Source organism: Podarcis raffonei, chromosome 14, assembly GCF_027172205.1.
Source record: "Podarcis raffonei isolate rPodRaf1 chromosome 14, rPodRaf1.pri, whole genome shotgun sequence".
NCBI classification, from domain to species: domain Eukaryota; kingdom Metazoa; phylum Chordata; class Lepidosauria; order Squamata; family Lacertidae; genus Podarcis; species Podarcis raffonei.
In genome coordinates, this window is record NC_070615.1 from 2748789 (window position 1) to 2770192 (window position 21404).

At 44.1% G+C, this 21404-nt stretch overlaps 1 protein-coding gene across 2 annotated transcripts in view; it reads left to right on the forward strand.

The window, feature by feature from the left end:
• Positions 1-21404, forward strand: part of ENTREP2 (endosomal transmembrane epsin interactor 2) — a 192297-nt gene that overhangs the window by 72828 nt on the left and 98065 nt on the right. Inside the window, exon 2 of one of the 2 annotated variants that reach the window (XM_053364495.1) lies at positions 14398-14454. The exons of the other annotated variant lie outside the window; for it this stretch is intronic. Within the exon in view, the coding sequence (XP_053220470.1) occupies positions 14398-14454 (57 nt within the window). The remainder of the gene's footprint in view (positions 1-14397; positions 14455-21404) is intronic. 2 annotated transcript variants of the gene reach the window in all.

The following is a 21404-nucleotide window of genomic DNA, read 5'->3' on the forward strand; positions in this document are numbered from 1 at the left end:
GTTAAAATGAAATCCTCCAACTGCAGACTGTTAATAAACTCTGGCAGCTGTGTGAACGTGCAGGTAATTCAACTGTCCTGTTCCTGAGGAGCACCCAGGGATTTCGTGTCTATGCATCTGTTTCCATGGCAATTAGGATGAGATTAGTTTTCAGGTCTGCAGTAGGTAAATGAAAGAAAGCCGAGTCCGGATGATGCTGTGTTTGTTTGGCTGGGACGTATTGAGCCTGATGCCTTTAAAAAACGTTCAAAATTTCTGGTGAGTTGTTGCATCCTGCTGCTCCAGTTTTTGGAACTGTGGTTATCTTTCAGCCTTTCCTCTGGCTGAAAGTCTTTATTATGAGCTGTAAGCCATAGAAATATGTCTCTGTGTTTTGTTTTTGCATGCCTAGATTTTCAAATAACAAATATATTTGGGTAGCACCTTCTATCTCTTGCCAGCTTGTTATAAAGAACAAAAAAGTTAATGTTATTCTAGCCTGCATCAACATAAATACAGTATAGTGTCCACATCAAGGGAAGTAATAGTACCACTCCATTCTGCCTTGGTCAGACCACACCTGGAGTCCTGTGCCCAGTTCTGGGTGCCACAGTGTTAAGAAGGGTGTTGACTAGCTGGAGCATGTGCAGAGGAGGGCGACCAAGATTATCAAGGGTCTGGAAACTAAGCCATATAAGGAACAGTTGAGGGAATTGGTTATGTTTAACCTAGGAAATAGGAGACTGAGAGAAGATTTGATAGCCACCTTCAAATATCTCAAGGGCTGTCACGTGAAGGATAGAGCAAGCTTGTTTTCTTCTGTTTCAGAGGCTAGGAGCCAAACCAATGGGTTCAAGTTACAAGAGAGGAAATTCTGACTAAACATCAGGAAGACCTTTCTGACAGTAAGAGGTGTTTGGCCATGGAACAGACTCCCTGGAAAGGTGGTGGATTCTCCTTCCTTAGAGGTTTTTAAGCAGAGGTTGGATAATAATAATAATAATAATAATAATAATAATAATAATAATAATAATTTATTATTTGTACCCCGCCCATCTGGCTGGGTTTCCCCAGCCACTCTGGGCGGCTTCCAACAAAGATTTAAAATACATTAAAATGTCACACATTAAAAACTTCCCTAAACAGGGCTGCCTTCAGATGTCTTCTAAAAGTCTGGTAGTTTATCTCTTTGACATCTGATGGGAGGGCGTTCCACAGGGCGGGTGCCACTACTGAGAAGGCCCTCTGCCTGGTTCCCTGTAGCTTTGCTTCTTGCAGTGAGGGAACCGCCAGAAGGCCCTCAGAGCTGGACCTCAGTGTCTGGGTTCGACGATGGGGATGGAGACGCTCCTTCAGGTCTACTGGGCCGAGGCCATTTAGGGCTTTAAAGGTCAACACCAGCACTTTGAATTGTGCTCAGAAACATACTGGGAGCCAATGTAGGTCTTTCAAGACCGGTGTTATGTGGTCTCGGCGGCCGCCCCCAGTCACCAGTCTAGCTGCCGCATTCTAGATTAGTTGTACTTTCTGGGTCACCTTCAAAGATAGCCCCACGTAGAGTGTGTTGCAGTAGTCCAAGCGGGAGATAACTAGAGCATGCACCACTCTGCCGAGACAGTCTGCGGGCACGTAGGTTCGCAGCCTCTGTACCAGATGGAGCTGGTAGACAGCTGCCCTGGATACAGAATTGACCTGCGCCTCTGTGGACAGCTGTGAGTCCAAAATGACTCCCAGGCTGCGCACCTGGTCCTTCAGGGACACAGTTACTCTATTCAGGACCAGGGAGTCCTCCACCCCAGCCCAACCCCTGTCCCCCAAGAACAGTACTTCTGTATTGTCAGGATTCAACCTCAATCCATTAGCCGCCATCCATCCTCCAACTGCCTCCAGGCACTCGCACAGGACCTTCACTGGTTCTGATTTGAAAGAGAGGTAGAGCTAGGTATCATCTGCATACTGATGAACACCCAGCCCAAACCCCCTGATGATCTCTCCCAGCGGCTTCATATAGATATTAAAAAGCATGGGGGAGAGGACGGAACCCTGAGGCACCCCACAAGTGAGAGCCATGGGGTCTGAACACTCATCCCCCATCACCACTTTCTGGACATGGCCCAGGAGGAAGGAGCTGAACCACCGTATAACTGCCCCCAGCTCCCAGCTCCTCTAGACTGTCCAGAAGGATATTATGGTTGATTGTATCAAAGACCACTGAGAGATCCAGCAGAACTAGGAAACAGCTCTCACCTTTGTCCCTAGCCTGCTGGAGATCAACCAGCGCGACCAGGGCAGTTTCAGTCCCATGATGAGGCCTGAATCCCGATTGGAAGGGATCCAAATGGGCCGCATCCTCCAGGCGTGCCTGGAGTTGTTCAGCAACCACCCGCTCAATCACCTTGCCCAAGAATGGAAGATTTGAGACTGGGCGATAGTTGGCCATACTGGCCGGGTCTAAAGATACTTTTTTTAAGAAGCGGTTTAATGACCGCCTCTTTCAGCGGGTCTGGGAAGGCTCCCTCAACAGAGGGAAGCATTCACCACCCCGCAGAGCCCATCGCCCAGCCCTTCCCGGCTTACTTTTATTAGCCAGGATGGGCAAGGATCAAGGAGACAGGTGGTTGGTTTCACTTGTCCAAGCAGCCTGTCCACATCTTTGGGGGTAACAGATTGGAATTGATCCCGTGCAACTTGACCAGACAGGGCTCTAGCACTCTCCTGCCCTGGCCCTGCTCCCACAGTGGTGTCTACCTCCTTCTGAATCTGAGCAACTTTATCTGCAAAAAAACTTTGCAAATCATTGCAGGAAATCTTGGGGCCTTTACAAGGCCCCGATGGTAAAGGTGGTTCTGTTAAATTGTGAACCACCTGAAAGAGTCTCCTGCTACTATTTTCTGCAGATGCAATAGAGGCAGTGAAGAAAATCTTCTTCGCCGTCGCTATTGCCACTTGGTAGGCTCGACATTGAGCTCTAAGCCATGTCCGGTCTGATTCAGAATGAGTTTTCTGCCACTGGCACTCTAGCTGTCTCAGCGATTGTTTCCTTGCCCTCAGCTCTGAAGAAAACCACGGGGCTGTCCATGCAATCGGAGAGGGCGCTTCGGAGCCAGACAGTCGATAGCCCTGGTTAACTCTGCAATCCAGCGGACTACCAGGGAATCAGCTGAAAAGCCATCAACATGGGATAAAGCATCCCTACCACGCTCTGGAAACCATTCAGATCCATTAAGTGGCGGGGGCGGACCATCCGAATTGTGATTCTTTCATTGCAGAGGGTTGGACCAGATGACCCTTGGGGTCCTTCCAACTCTACAATTATATAATTCTATGGGCTTTTAAAAAAGGAGCGTGGCTCCTTGACCTGCATTGCTAACATTGCAGTAGGTCATATGATGTATGAAAATATAACCACAGCAAATGCACTTCAAATACATTGCTTTTCCACTTCAGATGGTGGTTGCTGAGGGCAGGCCCAACTTTTATTACATTATGCCATGAATATCATTTCAAACCATCCACATGGATGCAAATAATGTTTTCTATGTTACTTGTAAAAAAAGTGCTGGAAGTTTCCCTGGCTTGGTTGGTCACCTTGCAAGATTTGTGTTAAAAAACCTTAGTGTTTTTTGTGTTGGCAGAAACAGCATTTCCTGGGCTTTTTGATCTCTCTCTTCCACCTGTGTTCTTAAACAGTATTTCACCCCAAGATAAGAGCCCTTAAAGCTGCAGCCTCTTGATTTGTTTCTAAGTACTGCACCTCCTGAGTCTCATCTCATCTAAAGAGATTGTTCTCTCTTGCTTTTTGCCTTTTGTCCTCTAAAGATTTTTAGATTAAAGCTTGGCTGTTTGGTGCTCTGAAAGGCCACTTCACATTATCCCTGTAAGTTTCACCTCGATAAACAGGAGTTTGTCCTCTCCAAAGCGGAACATTATCTTGGAGCTCAAGGTCAGAGCAGAAGATTTAAAGATTGCTGGTAGGTTTAGTTTCCTTTTTGTTATGAGTGAGCTACATTTGCAGTGCAAGCAAAGATGAAATGTCCGGCTTCATGAGAGTGAGTGGAGCAATATCACTGCTCATCTACTGTAGATCAGAGCTCTTCAGCATGGAATCTGCAGGTGTTGTTGGGCTATAGCTCCTGTTATCCAGAGCTAGCTCAGCTAACAGTCAGGACTGATGAGAGTTGTAGTCCAGCGACATATTGGGGGACCCAAGACTCAAGAGAATTGGTCCCAATTACAGTGCACTGGGGAGTTCATGGGGGTGATAGTGAAGTCTCTGATTGGCTGAGCTTCTTTGATGTCACAAGAGGTCAGGCAGGCAGGGAGGGTCTTCAGCTACTGCTCAGATCCTGCAGAAGCGCAGGGCAGTCACATGGATCTAGGGAGGAGGGCAGAGGAGGCACGAAAAGGGACAAGGGTCAAAGCCTATGATGGCAGGATGCAGGCAGCCCATGAAAAGGAAGTTGAAGGGTGTTATAGTGAAATAAAGATGAGGAGCTCAAAGTATCTGTTTCCCCAGATCAGGAAGACTTTTTGCTCTTGCTTCAGCAGTGAAACAGCCAAGACTGACAGCTTATATAGCAGGAACAGGGAATCGGCTGGTGGGCCAGTGCTATTTTTGTAGAAAAAGAGGTGCCGGAACTCACCTTTAGCCCCTCTCTTGCTCTCTTATCATGGCAGCAGTGCCCACCTGAGAGGTGACGGGACAGAGTTCCTGTGAGTTCTGGCTGGAAAAAAGCACAGCCCCTACTGATGCCCCAAATTTTACTGGTTGGTAGGACCACCCACCTGTCAATCACCTGCCATCACAGTGATGACAAGTGATGCTCCATGGGACTTCAAAGCACCCTATCAGCCAATGGGTGGTGACTTCAGGCTGGCTTTCTGCAGGGATGGAGTGCAGTCAAGTTCTCCACAGGAAGCCTGGTGGTCATCCAGCCCCACACTGTTGAGGTTCCTTTAATTGCTGTTGAGAAAAATCTGGTGGGTGCTTCCCTTATTTTGCACCTGCAGATCTTGTGATTAGGAGGTCACTGTGACCTGTCAGCCGGCCAAGAGTGTGGTCATTTTGGGGTATATTAAGAGGTGGCTGTACATTGCCTTCTTGCTTTGCTGAGAGGAAGCTCTGCCAGATTGATACTGAACTCTGTGCTGTATGTATGCTGTGAGTTGTGCTTGCTTTGCATTTGAAGCCTGCATCTTCTGCTAGGGATCTAGGGGAAGCCTGTACAAGGTGTATATAATGAAACTGCCTTAATTCTTTGGACCTGTCAGTAAAGGACTCAACTGACTGAAGAATTGGAGTCTGGCTGAATTTCTTCCCGCACAAACTGCACTGCCACGAACCTGCATGCTTAGGGAGCTGCACATATTTGGCACATGCCATATGCCAACACACACATGATGCCACATATGATGTCACGTGTGGAGAGGGTGTGGTTTGGAGAAAAAAGCCTTATGGACCCAATTTGGCCTACAAGCCAGAGGTTCCTGGTCCCTCCTTTATAGGAAGCCCTGATCTGGACTGCTTGTTGCATTCAGTTCTCTTTCTCCTGAGGAGTCTCATATACAGCACTTTGCCAGTGTCTCTGTTATTTCCCTTGGGAGACCCCAGCTCCCATACCTGGACAGGGCTTGAACCCTGACAGAGAGGAAGGAATTTGAGAGTAGGAGGAAAACTAGGAAAAAAGCGCTGTAGAGGTGAGGAAGACTGAAGTCTGCTTGCTACCCACCCTTGCCCCACTACAGACCTTAGGTTTGAAAAGGAATAAGAATTTCAGAAGAGCCTCTTGGATCAGGCCAGGGGCCCATCTAGTCCAGCATCTTGTTCTCAAAGTGGCCAGCCAGATGCCCCAGGGGAAATGAGCAGGAACCGAGCACAAAGCAGTCTCCCCTCCTGCAGTTTCCAGCAACAGAAGCATTTGCTGCCTCTGGCCATGGGCCCAGAGCATAGCCATTATGGCTGGTAGCTTTTAATAGCCATGAATTTGTCCAACCCTCTTTTAAAGCCATCCAAGTTGGAGGCCACCATTGCCTCCTGCAGGGGCGAGTTCCATAGTTTATGCTGATGAAATCCTTCCTTTTATCGGTCCTGAATCTTTCAGCATTCAGCTTCATTGGATGTGCACAGGTTTCAGTGTTAAGAGAATCTGTGGACATCCAACGAAGCCAAATGATGGAAGATTCAGGACAGATAAAAAGAAGCACTTATTCAAGCAGCACATAGGATATTAGGCATGTGATGATGTATGAATTGCTTTGCCCAGCAATGGCCTTAGAGGCATATATTATTTCAGCTTGTTAGAAAGATGTGTCTGAATCCAAGTGTTCTTTTAAAAAAAGAATTCAGAGAACAATAGTTGAAGAAGCAGTGACTCTGAAAGTTGTGGTTGCACGACGAGACTTTGTGTGTCTGGCAAGAATAACGACTTCTAATCACACGAGTTTCCCGCCAAGTAAGGGAAGGTTGACAGCTATGCTGTTGACTAGAACTTTGAAGTCAGTTGGCTTTGAAATGTGGCCCAAATGAAATTCTCCCCCTGTCCCGAGCTCCCTTGGATACTTGGCTTTTTGTCTGAGGGAGAATACCTAGCTTCACATGGGACTTTGCTTAGATGAGCTTATTACAAACAAAAACCTAACCAGCCCAGGGCACAAGGAGCTATGTATTGTCTGTTGAAATTTGACGGCTTTATTGAGACTCCACATAGGTCTTGATAACAAACAGGGCTTTTAATGGCTCCCTGCCAGGGCTTTAAGCTCAGCTGCAGCAGGTCCCCCCCCCCCCAGGACAAGGGAAGAGAGCATGGTAGGCCACCCAGGCTGAGGTTTGGAGCATCTCTTTGAGCAGAGAAATACTCTGAGCCTCTGGTCTCCCCACATCCTCCCAGGCTGGTCACTGGGTCTTCCTTACCAGGAAGGGTGGCCAAGTGCTTCTGTTTAGGTTGAGTCTTTCCCTGGACTGTGGTCTTTTGGGTTTAGATCAACCTTTGCAGCATTGGCTCTGGAGCAGTCTTTGCCAACCTGGTGGCTTCCAGATGTTTTGGAGTACAGCTCCCATCAGCCCCAACCAGTCCTGCAGTTCCCCAAAACTACTGAAGGCTATCTGGTTGGCAAGGGTTGGAATAGTACATTTCAGTTCAATTCCTGGCTCCATCCCTTCATGTTTACTTATTGGCATAATTCCTTGTTGCCAGATCCTGACTCTCATCAGCCTCAACTCAGCGGCTGCCATTTCCCCTCCTGTATCTCAGTTTTCCCACACTGTTCTACTTCAGCAACCATTTACCATTTCATTTCCTGGATCACAGGCTGCCCATCTGAACCAAACATAACCTGTGGGGCTGCTGCCACACTGTAGTTGTGTTGTGGGGCAATTATGTAAATTGGCTAAAACAGCACAATAGGTTGTCTTGAAAATCCACAAGGGCTGTATGTTTTAAAGTTCCACATCTGTATGGGAGTCAGGAGGGGACTGTCTCTCTGTTTGCATACATACATGTAAACATGCCCCCCCCCAGCATATATACTTTTGCTAATTTACATTGTGATCCAATAAGCTTTTGAGTTCACATAGTTCTGCAAATGAGTTTGCATAATTATACTCTGATAGCATTTTCATTAAGCTTGGTGTGTGCATAATAGAATTAATGTTCTGTAAAAACAAATACTTTTTTGTGGGGGAAATGTCATGGTTTCTTGGCTGCAAGAGAAAATGTAGAAAACAAAGAGGAAAGAGGAGACAATAGCATCTCATAACTTTTACAGCAGAGAAGGCAAACATGGATTTCAGAAGGAAAATGGTGTGTTCTCAATTATTTTGGCAAAAAACTGGATAGTTTTACTGGCATTGCAGTGTGTATGTAGAACAGCTACAGAGGGAAGCAGGTTTTAGCTTTTTCTTTTTAGAAAAAAAGGAAAGATGGCTAAAGCATAGTTTAGGGAAATAAAGGGGAAACATAGCAGAGGTTTATAAGATTTCTAGCAAAATGCTCAAATGTGCAGGGAGGGGAAGCTTGCATCTAAACAGCCACCAACAAACCACAATCAAATATTTTATCATAAATGTTGACGGCCATCATTAAGAGAGCAAAATAAAGACAAAGAAAAGACAAAGGAAGCACATGAAGCACGTTATCCAAAGGTGCATGATGAATCCAAGTAGCTTAAAACAAAACAAGTAGCTTAAAACAAAACAAAACAAGCAGCAACTTTTAAAAAGTTATAGACATGTCACAAATACCAAAGAGGAAAATTGTAAAAGGTCTGGGGTCAGTTCCTGGTGGGTTTTGCTTGCACAGAACTTGGCCAAGTGAGAAGTGATAGATGCATTTTGAGCAGAGAGGAGTGAAAGGAGCTAAAATGCAGGCCACCCAAAATCTGCCTGCTGAGAGACACTTCAGAGACTTTTCTCTGGATGCTGCTGCCTAGAGGTGCAGAAGCTTCCCTCTGCTTGCTCCGCGAGTCCATCTCCTGCAGGGGGAAGGGACTGAGACTACATGTCCCAACATTTCCTTTTGGAGCAAGGTGGTATTTGCATCCATCTGTGCTGAGCTATCATATGAGGAGAGGAGGGTCTTCCTCTATATGGGGCAGGGGAGGGAAAAGGAAACCCTTTCCACCCTAAGGGCTGCATCTATACATGGGCATCCTGCCAAGAGCCATGTTCTCATGGTAAGCGGGGCCTGGGGCAAGAAGTGGGTGGGGCCATTGTTTGAAAGTTTTTTTAAAAAATTGTTTTCTATTGCTGTGCACCATCCTGGTATTTTAAGAGAGGCAGCATGTAAATACTATTGTAAATAAGTAAATGAAGTGGTGGCCAGAGCAACTGATATAACACTTCATTTTGCAGAGTGGGCCAACTTCCAGCCATGCCAGTGAGAGCTTTCTACCCTCCATCCAGGCGAGTTAAGAGGTATTGCAGCATTTCAAGGACACAACCTGGTACCTCCAGATGTTCATAGAATCATAGAATCATAGAGTTGGGAGTTGTTGGACTCCAACTCCCAGCAGCCCGCACCAGCATGACCAATAGTCAGGTATGCTGGGAGTTGTAGTCCAGCAGCACCTGGAGGGCACAAGGCTAGGAAAGTCTGATTTAAGAGCATAAGAGCTTGCTAGATCAGCCAGTGGCCCATCTAGTCTGGCATCCTGTTATCACAGTGACCACTTAGATGCCTGTGAGAAACCCTCCAGCAGGATTAGAGCACAAGAACCTTCTCCCCTCCTGTGGCTTCCAGCACCTAGGATTCAGAAGGCAGAGCAGAGCCATCCTGGCTCTTAGCCATCCATAGCCCTCTCCTCCTCCATGAATTTGTCCAATCCCCTTTAAAGCCATCCAAGCTAATGACCATCTAGTGTTCTGAGAGAGGGAGAAAAAGTTTTCTATGTTCACTTTCTCCCTGCCATGCATAACTTTATTACCTGAACCTTCACAATTTAGGCTGCAGTTGGAACGATATGTACCAAGAAGTATGTTTCAATAAAATCAGTGGGACCCGCTTCTTGTTTGCTGCAAGTTCAGAATGCTTTTCCAGTGGCACCATCCCTGAAGGTCTTTCTTAAAAAAAACATTTTCAAAACCTATTGGGAACTGTGCAGTAAGTGATGTGGATGTGAAGCCTTAGGGTTAACAGAGCTTATGGCCTGGTTATGGCACTGAAAGTGGAATGCAAGTGTTGATTTTCCATGGGGCTGTTTGAGAGCCTGCTAATGGGAGCTCAGTCCTGAGAGATTTTGGTTTCACTGCTGCTCTGCCATAATTGTTGTCAGCAGTGATGCTGAAGCCCATTAATTCAAGAATTTCCATCCTTTGTCTTGGACTGCTGACTCCTGGGAGATATTTCAAAGGTTAGATGCCAGTGCAGTTGCTGTGGACAAGGGTGCCTTCTGGCAGTACACCAGGATGTAGGAAACGTTTCATTTGAATTGGAAATAGAAACGAACAGATCAGCCTCTTTCTAGTCTAGGTCACTTTTGTGTGTGCTCAGCCACAAGTCTGTTTTGTTGTTTTTTGTAGATTGTTTTTAAATATAAAAATTACACTTAAATCATTCATACTTTCCCCAAAAATGTACTTCCTGAATGCATTCTGTCTCTAAAATATGCATGTTTTGTTTTTCAGGGCTTTTCACTTAATTTCCACCTACAATACACATTATACTTATATTTTATATACAGGTGAAACTCGAAAAATTACAATATCGTGGAAAAGTTCATTTATTTCAGTAATTCAACTTAAAAGGTGAAACTAATATATGAGATAGACTCATGAGATGCAAAGTGAGATATGTCAAGCCTTTATTTGTTATAATTGTGATGATTATACACATTTTGTGTGTGCATTATTTTGAACTGAAATTATATTGCAAAATTCAGAGAACTGCAAGATCCGATTAATAGCTGCATTCCAATCTGCATTTAAGTCTGCTGAATCAGTTGGGTTCACTTTATGATGCAGATCAAACCAACTTTTCTCAATTTATAATTAAGAGTTCACTTTAATTCTGAGGGGAATCTTTGAAGGACAGGGTTGGGCATTCTGTCCATAAATGATTTGGTTAATTGAATGGTCAAATATTGGCGAAATGATGGTCAAGCATGCTTAAAGCATTGATATTATTAGGACAAGGAAAATAGGCTTTGATTATCAACAGGTTTGATAGTTTTGCCAATTACAAAAGTAGACAAGCAAAGTGCTGTTGTGAAATTTAAACTAGAGGGAGAGAGAGAGGATTGTGACTCAGAATAGATTGACTGAAATCAATAGACCCAAGTTAGCCATGGCTGTTAATTTCAATGAGCCTACTCTGAGTATGAATAATATAGAGAGAGCTGTTTTCATCTAAGTAAAAAACAGAGTAGACTTATTGTTTATTTGTAGTTTAGCAAGTCTAGCAGTTAGTTGAGCTGTGATTTTTAACTTTTTTATTCTTTTTACTGCATGATTGTTGTAAACTGTTCTGGTCTATTTTTGTGAATAGCAATTCATAAATATATATATATATATATATTATATTCCTTTATAAATCCTTATATGATTTAGGTCCAGGATACGTGAAGGACCATATTCTCCCATATGAACCTGCCTGGGCTGTGAGATCTTCAGGGGAGGCCTTTCTCCTAGTCCTGTCACCCTCACAGGCATGTTGGGTGGGGACTCAGGAGAGAGCCTTCTCAGTGGTTGCTCCCAGACTCTAGAACTCCTTTCCCGAAGAAGCTTGACTGGCTCCCTCCTTGCTGTCCTTCTGCCGGCAGGTGAAGACTGTTCTCTTCTGACAGGCTTTAGGGAACTAACTGCTTTTAAGGAGAGAGCTTAAAATTTAAATGGTCACTAGTCTGCCATGGAAATCTGAGCCTTTTTTGCCCTCTGGCCATATAAAGTTTTTGTGTCATTTTTCCAGAAAGTGCTAAATATATAAATAAAATCACTGATGCATACTTGTTTTAAAATTCGGTCAGTTTACATCAACTGATTTCAGTGTGTCTGCTTGATTCTATGATTCTATTACGAATTTAGTATAAATTTTGACAACATGGAGGTAGGTGTCAGGGTATATTATTCTGTGGCATTTGTCTTGAAACAAAAGGGTTTGTGATTATATATTTAAATCGATTGATAAAATTAAATAAAACAGAAATAAAGCAAAGTAACAGAAACTATTAAAAACAAAAACTTACATTAGTTTTTGAAAGCAGCTGTGCTGACTGGGCAGCGGGCCAATTCTTTAAGTGTTATGGCTTCATAAAATATTTGACTGCTGTCAGTTGAAAGTATTTTATCACTTGGCTAAATGGCAGGCCAGCTCTAGAGAAGGAGGCGAAACCTTCAGAATGCAAAAGCATTTGTTATCCGAAAGGGTTTTCCCAAAGGCTTCTGCATAAAAGGCTGCTCTGCGTATACATACAAGAGGGTGGTTAAAACATCAGATAGCCATGAAAATGTGATAAAGTGCTGTTTTGCAGAATGGTCTTGCAAGGTCGGCCAGTGTTGTGCCTGGGGTTGAGAAGACTGTTATTTGCCTGGCATCTCTTCAGTTGTAGGAATAGGAAGCGTGAAATTTGGGGAAGAGGGAGAACACACACACTTTCACACACTCCAGCATTCTTTGCCTGCTATCTTGCTCTCCTTTCTTTTTTAAATATGACCTTACACTTTCAGCTAGAGCGCTTATTTAATTGAGAGTATGTAGCTGCCCTGTCTTCTCTTGAACTGCCTCACCCTGTCATTTCACCTTCCTGAAAGCAATGCTGCATTACAGGATTATCAACCCTGGGACCGTTATCGTAACAGTAATAACAGGCTCTCCTAGCTATGTGAGCAAATTTAATTAACTGCAGAGAGAAATTCTCTGCTCTTCTCTGACTTGGCTGTCATCCAGAAATCTACATTAATGCAGTAACATTTCGGTAATAAGGGATAGCTTGTGCGAAAGTTGCAGGCAGACACTGCAGAACACCCTCCACAGACGAGCCTGCGCTGGGAGTTTATCCTTTGGGTGGTGGCACCTGTAGGGTGATTTTCAACACTCTGCGCTGTGCTTCAACTCCTCTCGCCCCTGAGTCCAAATCTCTGCTCTGTTTGCCAGCCCTCATCCATTCCCTGAAAAGCTGCTGAAAATTTATGAATCTTGAGGTGTTAGGAAACAAATAGGGAAGTGAGTTTTCTGACACGCTTTTTCTTGGGTGGCTGCCATAAACTTCCAGCACAATGATTGTTGAAATTCTGGAATTTGTGCGGCTCCAGAGCATGAAAGCTAATCTCTTGCAGGGCAGCAAATTCTCTAACACACCTCTGCTTTGTAAAATAGTTTGATATAAATGTATTATTGTAGCATTTTTTAATCTCTACATGTTTTTCTACAACAAGGGCTGCCAGGCATGTATTTACCTTTTAGCAGGTTGCCATTAATAATAGCCTGTCCTGTTTAATACACCCAGATGCTTAAGCATTACAAACAAGGCTGGACGTAATTTTTTTTGCTCTTTATATCTTAGTTTAGCTGTTCTGATTCTGAACCTTCAGTGAGGTTTCTCAGTCACACCTGCACATGTGTGTGTGCATGCGCACGTGTGCCCATGCACCCACCTACCCACACAGTTCATGTGGAAGCCACCACATTCATGTGGGTTTGTAAGAGAGAATGCAAACATGTGTTTGGATGTCATAGCTCAAGTGGCGGCTGGCAACCATTGGAACTGGCGGGGTAATGGGCAAGGCAGCTAATGGGAGAAAGAGCTGGGGGTCCCTGGAGACAGAGTCTACTGTTTCTGGCTTTCTGCCCATCTCTCCCCTAAAAACCTAAGCAATGGGCACCTAAGTGATGATCGATGCTAAAGAAAAATGCTGGACTTTAGAAATGTTGTATGAGTCATGTGATTTTTTTCTAGTTCTGCTCATGCCAACAAAAATGGATGGAGTCTCCTACAGGAGGAAATGTATTAATATGGCTCTGGGGGACACAGGACTGATGGGATAAAGATCTGGGTTTGGGATTGCAAATAAATAATGGTACAACTCTGCCCCACCTTGCTCTAGTGACTGGCCTCCCCCGAGTGGTAAAGTGCAAGCTCTGCATGCAGAAAGTCCCAAGTTCAGGTCCTACTCTTTCAAAGTATTGCTGTGAAAGATCCCTGCCTGAAATCCTTGAAAGCCCCTTCCAGTCAGAATCAACAAAACTAAGCTAGATGGACCAATGATATAAAAAGTCCAGTATTTTTATGCCAATGTCTATATAAGGATTTGTATGCATAAAGAAAACAAAAGCAACAAAGAGGGGGGGGGACCCCAGCCAAATATATTTATGCAATTCTGTCCCATGGTTACATAATCAAAAAAGTTGTTAGTGTGTGATGTCGTATTTTAATTTTACTATTTTTGAGGGGTGCTGTCCAGAGTGGCTGGGGCAACCCAGTTAGGTGCGTGGCATATAATTTTATTATTATTATTATTTTCCTGCTAAAGTCGACCCTGGCTGTTCTCTCCCTCAAAGGTGCTGTTTGCAGGAAACAGCACCTTGGGGGTAAAGGACCAACAGCTGAGAGAAACTGGCAAGGAGCCCTGATCTGGTTCAGGAGCATGTTCTGGATTGGAGTCCTGTGGTTGCTTTTCCTTCAAAATAAGAATGATCAATTTAGGTACACTACTTTTTTATTTTAAAGACCACATTTATTGGAACACAGGGGGAGCCAAAGTGGTGCCATTCAGCTGTTGTTGGACCAACTCCCATCAGTCCCCAAACCAGCCAGTGATCAGGGATGATGGCAGCTGTAGTCCAACAACATCTGTAGGGCACCATGTTGGCTGCCCCCCGACTCTTACTGCATTGTCTCTGATGGCCTGGATGGGACCAACTACAATTGCTAATTTCAATGGCAGACATGCCCTTTGCCTTTCAGTTAACCCTTCTGGCATAATTTCAGGTGCTGCTCTCTGGTCTGATCGGAGTTGTCTCATGGAAAAGGCCTCTCTCTCTTGTGGTAAGTAAAAATTCTTTTGTCTTTTGCATGGTGCATAACTAATTTGTGGTATTCATAGTCCCATTAAATGATATTGTCATTTGAAAGGCGATGAGCCAGATTCATGGAGATTCATCCAGATGGGTCAGTCAGTGATTATTTGTTGCATTAGCTAAATGGATCCCTCATGGAGTCCTAGAGGTGGAGCAGGAGCGGAGAACCTGTGATCATCTAGATGTTGCTGGACTACAACTCCCATCATCCCTGACCACAGGCCATATTGGCTGGGAGTTCAGCAACATCTGGAGGGGTCGCTGGCTTCTCACCCTTGAGTGAGAAGGCACCTGGATCATACATGGTACAGGCTGTGCAGAGTTAGAATATCCTCAACAGATGGCTCCCCAGTCTTCACTTGAAGACCTTCAGTGAGGGAGAGCCCACCATTGCTCTAGGTCAGGGATGCAGAACCTGTGGCCCTCCAGATCTCATTGGAATGCAACTCCCATCATTCCTGAGCATTGGCCATGCTAGCTGGGGCTGATGGGATCCAGAAACATCTGGAAGGCCGCATGTACTCTAGGCAATTGATTGAATTGTCAAATTGCTCCTACCACCAATACCTTACTTCTACTTTTCTATCAAATTTTACCTTCTTGTAATTTAAGCCCATTATATGTATTCATCCCTCTGGGGCAGCAGCCGAGAACAAGTCTTTGTTCTGTTTTGTGTGACAGCCCTTCAGAGATTTGAAGCATGTCTGATGTTCAGAGGCAGAGGACACGAAATCCCAGTAACCACGGGAGAGAGTTGTCCCATTCTTCTGTGCTTCCCAGAAGCATCTGGTTGGCCACTGTGAAAATTATAATTGTGGACAAGATGGACCTTTGGTCTGATTCACCTGGGCTCTTCATATGTACGTCTGAATCACGCCATCTGAATATTAGCAACTTTTAAATCAAGTCTGAACCCCACCTTTGGACTTGTCAGTTTCTTTTTGAAAAAAATCCAGTTAAATCCTCTCTTTTTGGGGTAGCATCATTAGCTGCCTGCCAACATCTTCCTAAAAACCAGCTTTGTTAAGCAAGATGCCAATTAAGGGCTAAACACTTCTTGTTAGGCATGTTCATTAAACAGCCAGTGAAAAGATAAGGGAAGTGGCTCTTGTCTTTCACACAATTAATTTGGTATAAATTCACAGACATTAATGGAATGGTTATGTGAGGAATATCTCTGCCAAAGGTGTTTATATACTGAGATTGCAATGTTAATTGAAATGAATGCTATTCATTAATGAACTAAATAGGAAGAAGGATATTTTGAAAACCACTTTCCAGCAAAGGGGAAAAAACCCAAGCAAAGTGCTTTTCTGCTTTTCACCTCCTTTAAATTGTGTACCTTCTCTGTACTTCCAACTCCCACTTCACATTCAGCTAAGAGTTTGTGATAGTTTGTGCCCTGTGCTCAAATACTGATGGATCCAGACAGTTGTTAATGTCTTCACTGTGGAGGCCAGTTTGCTGAGGAATTCATATACCATTTAGTAGTTTTCCCTTAATCCAAGGCAGGCCATAGCCTCGGCTGAATAATTTATCTTGCTTCAGCTTCTTGAGGAAGCCCTCTGTTGTGCAACACTGAAACTCATCTGCCCCCTAGTGCATGTGCCCTTGTCCCTATTGGACAGAGAATATTGGGGACAGTCCTAAAATTTGACACTGGGGCAACCAGCAGGTCAAGGGAAAGGGTTCTAACTCAGTCGCCTTTCATACATCTGGTTATTATCCATAGGGAGTTGTTTTCTATGGAGATGCATCTAGTTGCGTGAGCCCCACTCCCTCGATACAGGGGTGCCGTTCTTTTCAGCCCCATCCCAGGGCTTATGCCCCATTGTAGGGATAGGGGAGAAATTAGATTTAGTTCATGTTTAAAGGCTAGTCTATCTGAGTCATAGTTTCTAAAACAATTCTTCTTCTAAATTTATCTGAATTTTGCAATACAGTCCACAATAATGTAAGTGTGCACAAAAGCATATATTTTAGTATTTTAAGAATGCAAAAATGTGTATGTGAGGAGCATTTTACAGTAAAATTTTGATTAATTTATTTGAGGATTTTTTTAAAAATCACAAATTGATGTGGAAATGTAGAGAACTGAATTTCAGATTTGAAAAATGAGAAACCCAAAATGAACAGATCCCTGCCCTGTTGTTAACCACCTTTATGATTCTTGTGACGTGAGAAACAGCTTGTTTTCTTTCTGAAGGAATTGAACTCCAGGGCCCTTACCTTCCACTGCGCTCTCTGGCAGAATACATTTCACCCTGTGCAACGTGAAATTACCATAGAATGCCAAGATCCTTTTTAATTGGCCTGGTCAGCATTTTTGTACTTGCTGGGTCTGAACTGATATGCTATAAAATCCTAAGACTTCAGTAAAGCATTCAGTTGCGCATCAGTCTTATTGATTGCAGCAGGACTGGAAGGATGAAGAAGCAAACACAGGATTGGGGCCAAATACTTCCCCCCTGTTTATTTATTAAAAGGTTTTAGGTCTCACCTGCTGATCCTATGAGGATCCTACAGAGTCAGATTCAACAAAAGCAACTCATTATCTAAATGGGCATGTCCTCGCCAGCCTTTGAAAGATGCTGTGGGGTGAGGCTGGCAGCCTTGCTAGGCAAAGAGTTCCAACACAGAGAAGGCCCTACAGCCACCATAGAATCCTAGACTCGTGCTGGAAGGGATCCCCGAGGGTCATCTAGTCCAACCCCCTGCAATGAAGGAATCTCAACTAAAGCTTGGTCATCCAAGCTCTGCTTTAAAACATCCAAGGAAGGAGAGTCCACCACCTTCCAAGGCAGTTCGTTCCCCTGTCAAACAGCTCTTGCTGTCAGAAAGGCCTTCCTGATGTTTAGTCAGACTCTCCTTTCTTGTGCTCTATGTAAGCAGAATCTGCTTCCAATCTAATTAAGGTTCCCCTCCACTAAAAAAACCCTCCAATTAAAAACATGCTGGACGCTAACCCGTATACCACTCTGGCTGACCTAGCTGACTCTGCCTCCATCTACTGTTGGTCTTCCTGCCGTATATACCAGTCTCCGTGGGCACCAGCCAACACTGATCTCAAAGATGAAGCCCCAGAGGAAGCAGGAGAACCTGGATGTGTCTAGAGTCCTGGATGGACCGTTCGATGTGGCTAGTGGAGCCTGTTTTGACTTGGCAGACCAGAAATTCTGTAGGCTTGTTCAGAGGGTTTGATCTGGCTGGTCAATCACTTGTTCAGCTAGCTAGAATATGGAAGGACACTTCAGGCTTCAGACCAAGTTGTTCTGTGAGCACGAGTCCTGGTGTTTTAAAATCTGTATAGCAGGAAGGAAATAGGGAAATGTCATGTTCCCTATTGCAGCAGTTTCACGGTTAGGAGTAGAGCCTCTGCTGGATCTTCCTTCCCTTGCAGGCAGCTGCTGCAGACATGGAGGAAGCCAGTTTCAACCCTGTAGATCCCCTCTTAATGAGCCTGATTGCTTAGTTTAAAATCCAGCTCCAGGGTAAACTCCTGCAAATCACATAAAGCTCAGCCTTTCTTAAAAAAAAAAAAAAACCTGTCAAGATTTTTTGGGAGGGGTTAAATATAAAATAAACTTCTGTTCACCACCTTAAGAGAGCGTCAGCATTTTTCTTCATATCCTTTTTAGCCTCTGAAGGGATAAACTCTCAGAATTGGCACGTGCCATATCATTTGGATGGAGCAGAACCCTCAAGGTGCAACTGGAAAATGAGTTTTCTGAATCAGTTATGAGCACTGACACATTTTTATGCTAATTATTAACTTCTGAGTCACCCATATTTTTTCGGGGTGGGGAGAGAGAGAGAGAGAGAGAGAGAGAGAGAGAGAAGACCCTCAATGGAATTGTTAAAGCTGTGGCAGAGGTTACTGTAGAGAGAATGTGTTCCTCTCTACATGAAGTTGAAAAGGTCTTCCACTAAGTTTAACAGGTGAGCTATGTCACCTGTGAGAGCAGGGCCTACCACGGGGTGGCTATCACTCCCTCTTCTAGGAGCAAATGCCATAGCTTTTGCACTGCACGAAGAAGTATGTTTTCTTTGCTCTGTTCTGAATCTCAGTGAGAGTCAAAGCTAGAAGCCCCAGCCACCTTTGGCTTCTTTCCGCACCTGTGTAGACTTTAGAGTGGGGAAAAGTTCTGGACTGGACTCCTTCATCGTGGCCTGTGGCTTCTGATATTACTCAATTACTGTGAGAAGGAGCAAACACTACCCCACCCAGTTGCACAATAACGTTTTCCTGGCTCATCTTCGCTCCAGTTCACACATGGCCTTAGCAAGTAGGTGCTACACCTTGTGGTGGGCAGGAGCAAATGTTGTGCATAGCATGTGAAGGACCTTGAGACAGGAACTGGGATCATATTGTGTTAAATGGGCCAGGTGAATGAGGCATCTCCCTTTGAAGGCTCACTTTCATGCCACACTGCATGCCCATACAGTGGCAGCAATGATGTAGTTTCTGTGTTGCTCAGGCCATCTATGAATTGGACCTGAGGGCTGAATAACTAGGTGTGCAGCAGGGATTAGGAACCTCAGGCCCATGAGCCAAACTTAGCCCTCTTCATCCAGCCTCAGACCACCCCTCACCTGCCCTCCTGAAGTGCTGTTGCCTGTCTGGAATATGTCTCTGAAGCACTGGTCACTAGATTGTCCACAGAGGTTTGTCCTGGAAGAATGCAGCCCATTGCCTGGAAAAGGCTTATCACTCCTAGTGTGCATCATACATGTGTGAATCAGCTCTTTGTTGCCATGAGGTTGGTCAGTTCCATACAGTACATAGCAGGCAGTTTGGGTTTGCTGAGTGCACACTGAGTGTGGCATTGCAGCCAATCCTGGTTCTCTGTTTCACAAGCACCTATGTACCTCATTTGTTTGTTACACTTTCAAGATGTGCTTTGACATGGAAATAAAAGAAACTCAGGTGCGCACCTAAAAGCGTAATGTGTGAAAAGCACTTTGTCACCCCAAACACTTTGCTTCTTGAGTTTGTTTGGGATTAGCTCTTGCAGTGCAGAAAGCAATCAGTCCATCAAAAAATAAAATAAATAGTTGCCACTTTGAGTGATTAAGCAGTGAAAGAAGCAGTTCTAATTGATTGGTTTGCAACCATGTGCATGTTCATTTCCCCCTGGCTGAGTAGCAAATATTGTGTTACTTATGGACTTGCATGTCTAGCTCGTGATTATTATTTTCAAAACTCACTCTAATGCTTGACAAACCCTATATCTCCCTGCATAAAGGGCCATCTGCATGCTAATGTGTTTTATTGCCTCTGAGTTGCTCATACTGTAAATATTCAAATAGGTAGGCAATGTTTCTCTTCTTTTCTCTCCTGGTATTCTACAACTAGACAGGCTGGATGTAGGTGGTGGCAGAGCTAAAACATTTGCAAAGCAATGGAGGGCAATTGTGCTCTTGTCCTGCCTTCTGGCTCCCAGTAAACAACTGCTTGGCCACTTTCCAATGATGTCATAGGAGTCAACTCCTAGGGGCTGAGGTCCCTTTGGCCTCCCCATAAAATATTTGAGGGGGTTGCAAGGAGAGAAAATTGTAATTATTGGGACATATGTACCAAATGCGAGAAAATCAGAATTTTATAAGGAATTAGAAGAGAAAATGTTTGAGTTGATGGATCAAAAATAATCCTAATGGAGTAGTCTCACCTGATACGGACAGATCAACAAAGAAATTGGGCTCGTAAGGGAGGAAAAAACCTAGAATAAAATATGAACTATTAACAGATGCAAAACAAAGAGGAGGATTCTCACTGCCAGATTTGAAATTATAATATGAGGTGTCCTGTCTTTGCTGGTTTCCGGAGTGGATACAATTAAAGAATATGGATGTATTAGATTTAGAAGGACATGACAATAGATTTGGTTGACATGCTTACCTATGGTATGACCTAAAGTTTCATAAGGGGTTCCTGAATCACATTGTAAGGAAATGAATTTATGAAATATGGGGGGAAATATAAGAATTTATTAGAGAATAAAACACCTTGGTGGCTTTCCCGATTGGAAGCGATATCTGTGAAAAAAGTAAATACGGAAGACAACTGCGTTACTTATAAAGATCTGTTAACAGAGGCGAAAAATAAATTGAAGGTAAAAAACTATGGAGAAATAAAGCACCTGTTAACAGATTAGTTACAACACCACCAACTAAACGACATATTCAAAAGTGATAAGGAGAAAGGTTTTGGGAAGGAATTCTCAAAGTTTGAAAAAGAATTATTGGAAAATAATGAGAAATTATCAAGAATGTATAAGCTACTGTTGGAATGGGAGACGAAAGAGGAGGAGGTTAAAGATGTAATGATAAAATAGGCAAAGGATTTGGGACATAATCTACCACTTGAGTCATGGGGAAAACTGTGGAAAGAGGATTTGAAATTCACGGTGTGTAGTTCATTGAAAGAAAATTACAGTGATACCTCCGGTTGCGCATGGGATCTGTTCTGGAGCTGAGGTCGGATCCCAAGGAATTCGCAACTGGAGGTGCCTGTTCTGTGCATGTGCGTGCGGTGCGTAGAGTGCTTCTGTGCATGTGCATGCGGCGAAACCTGGAAAAATGTTTCCGGGTTTGTCGCATGCATAACCCAAAGGATACGTATCCAGAGGTGTGCGTATCCAGAGGTACTACTGTATATGAAAATGATGTATCAGGGACTTCCGGGTTAGCGCCATCGGCAATGGCGGAGTTCCTTTGACTGAGAGGAACCCGCTCCGCGAAAATCGGGTCTTGCTGCCGCGGCGAAGGCGGAGACCCTTTAAAAACACCATAACTTTGGATTTGTTGTAGTTAATTGTTAGTTGTTCGATGCTGCAATATTTGGTAAGAGATCTCAAAAGTTTTCTTAATCCAACACAAGGAAAAGACATTAAGACTGTGTCATCCGCATATAAAAGG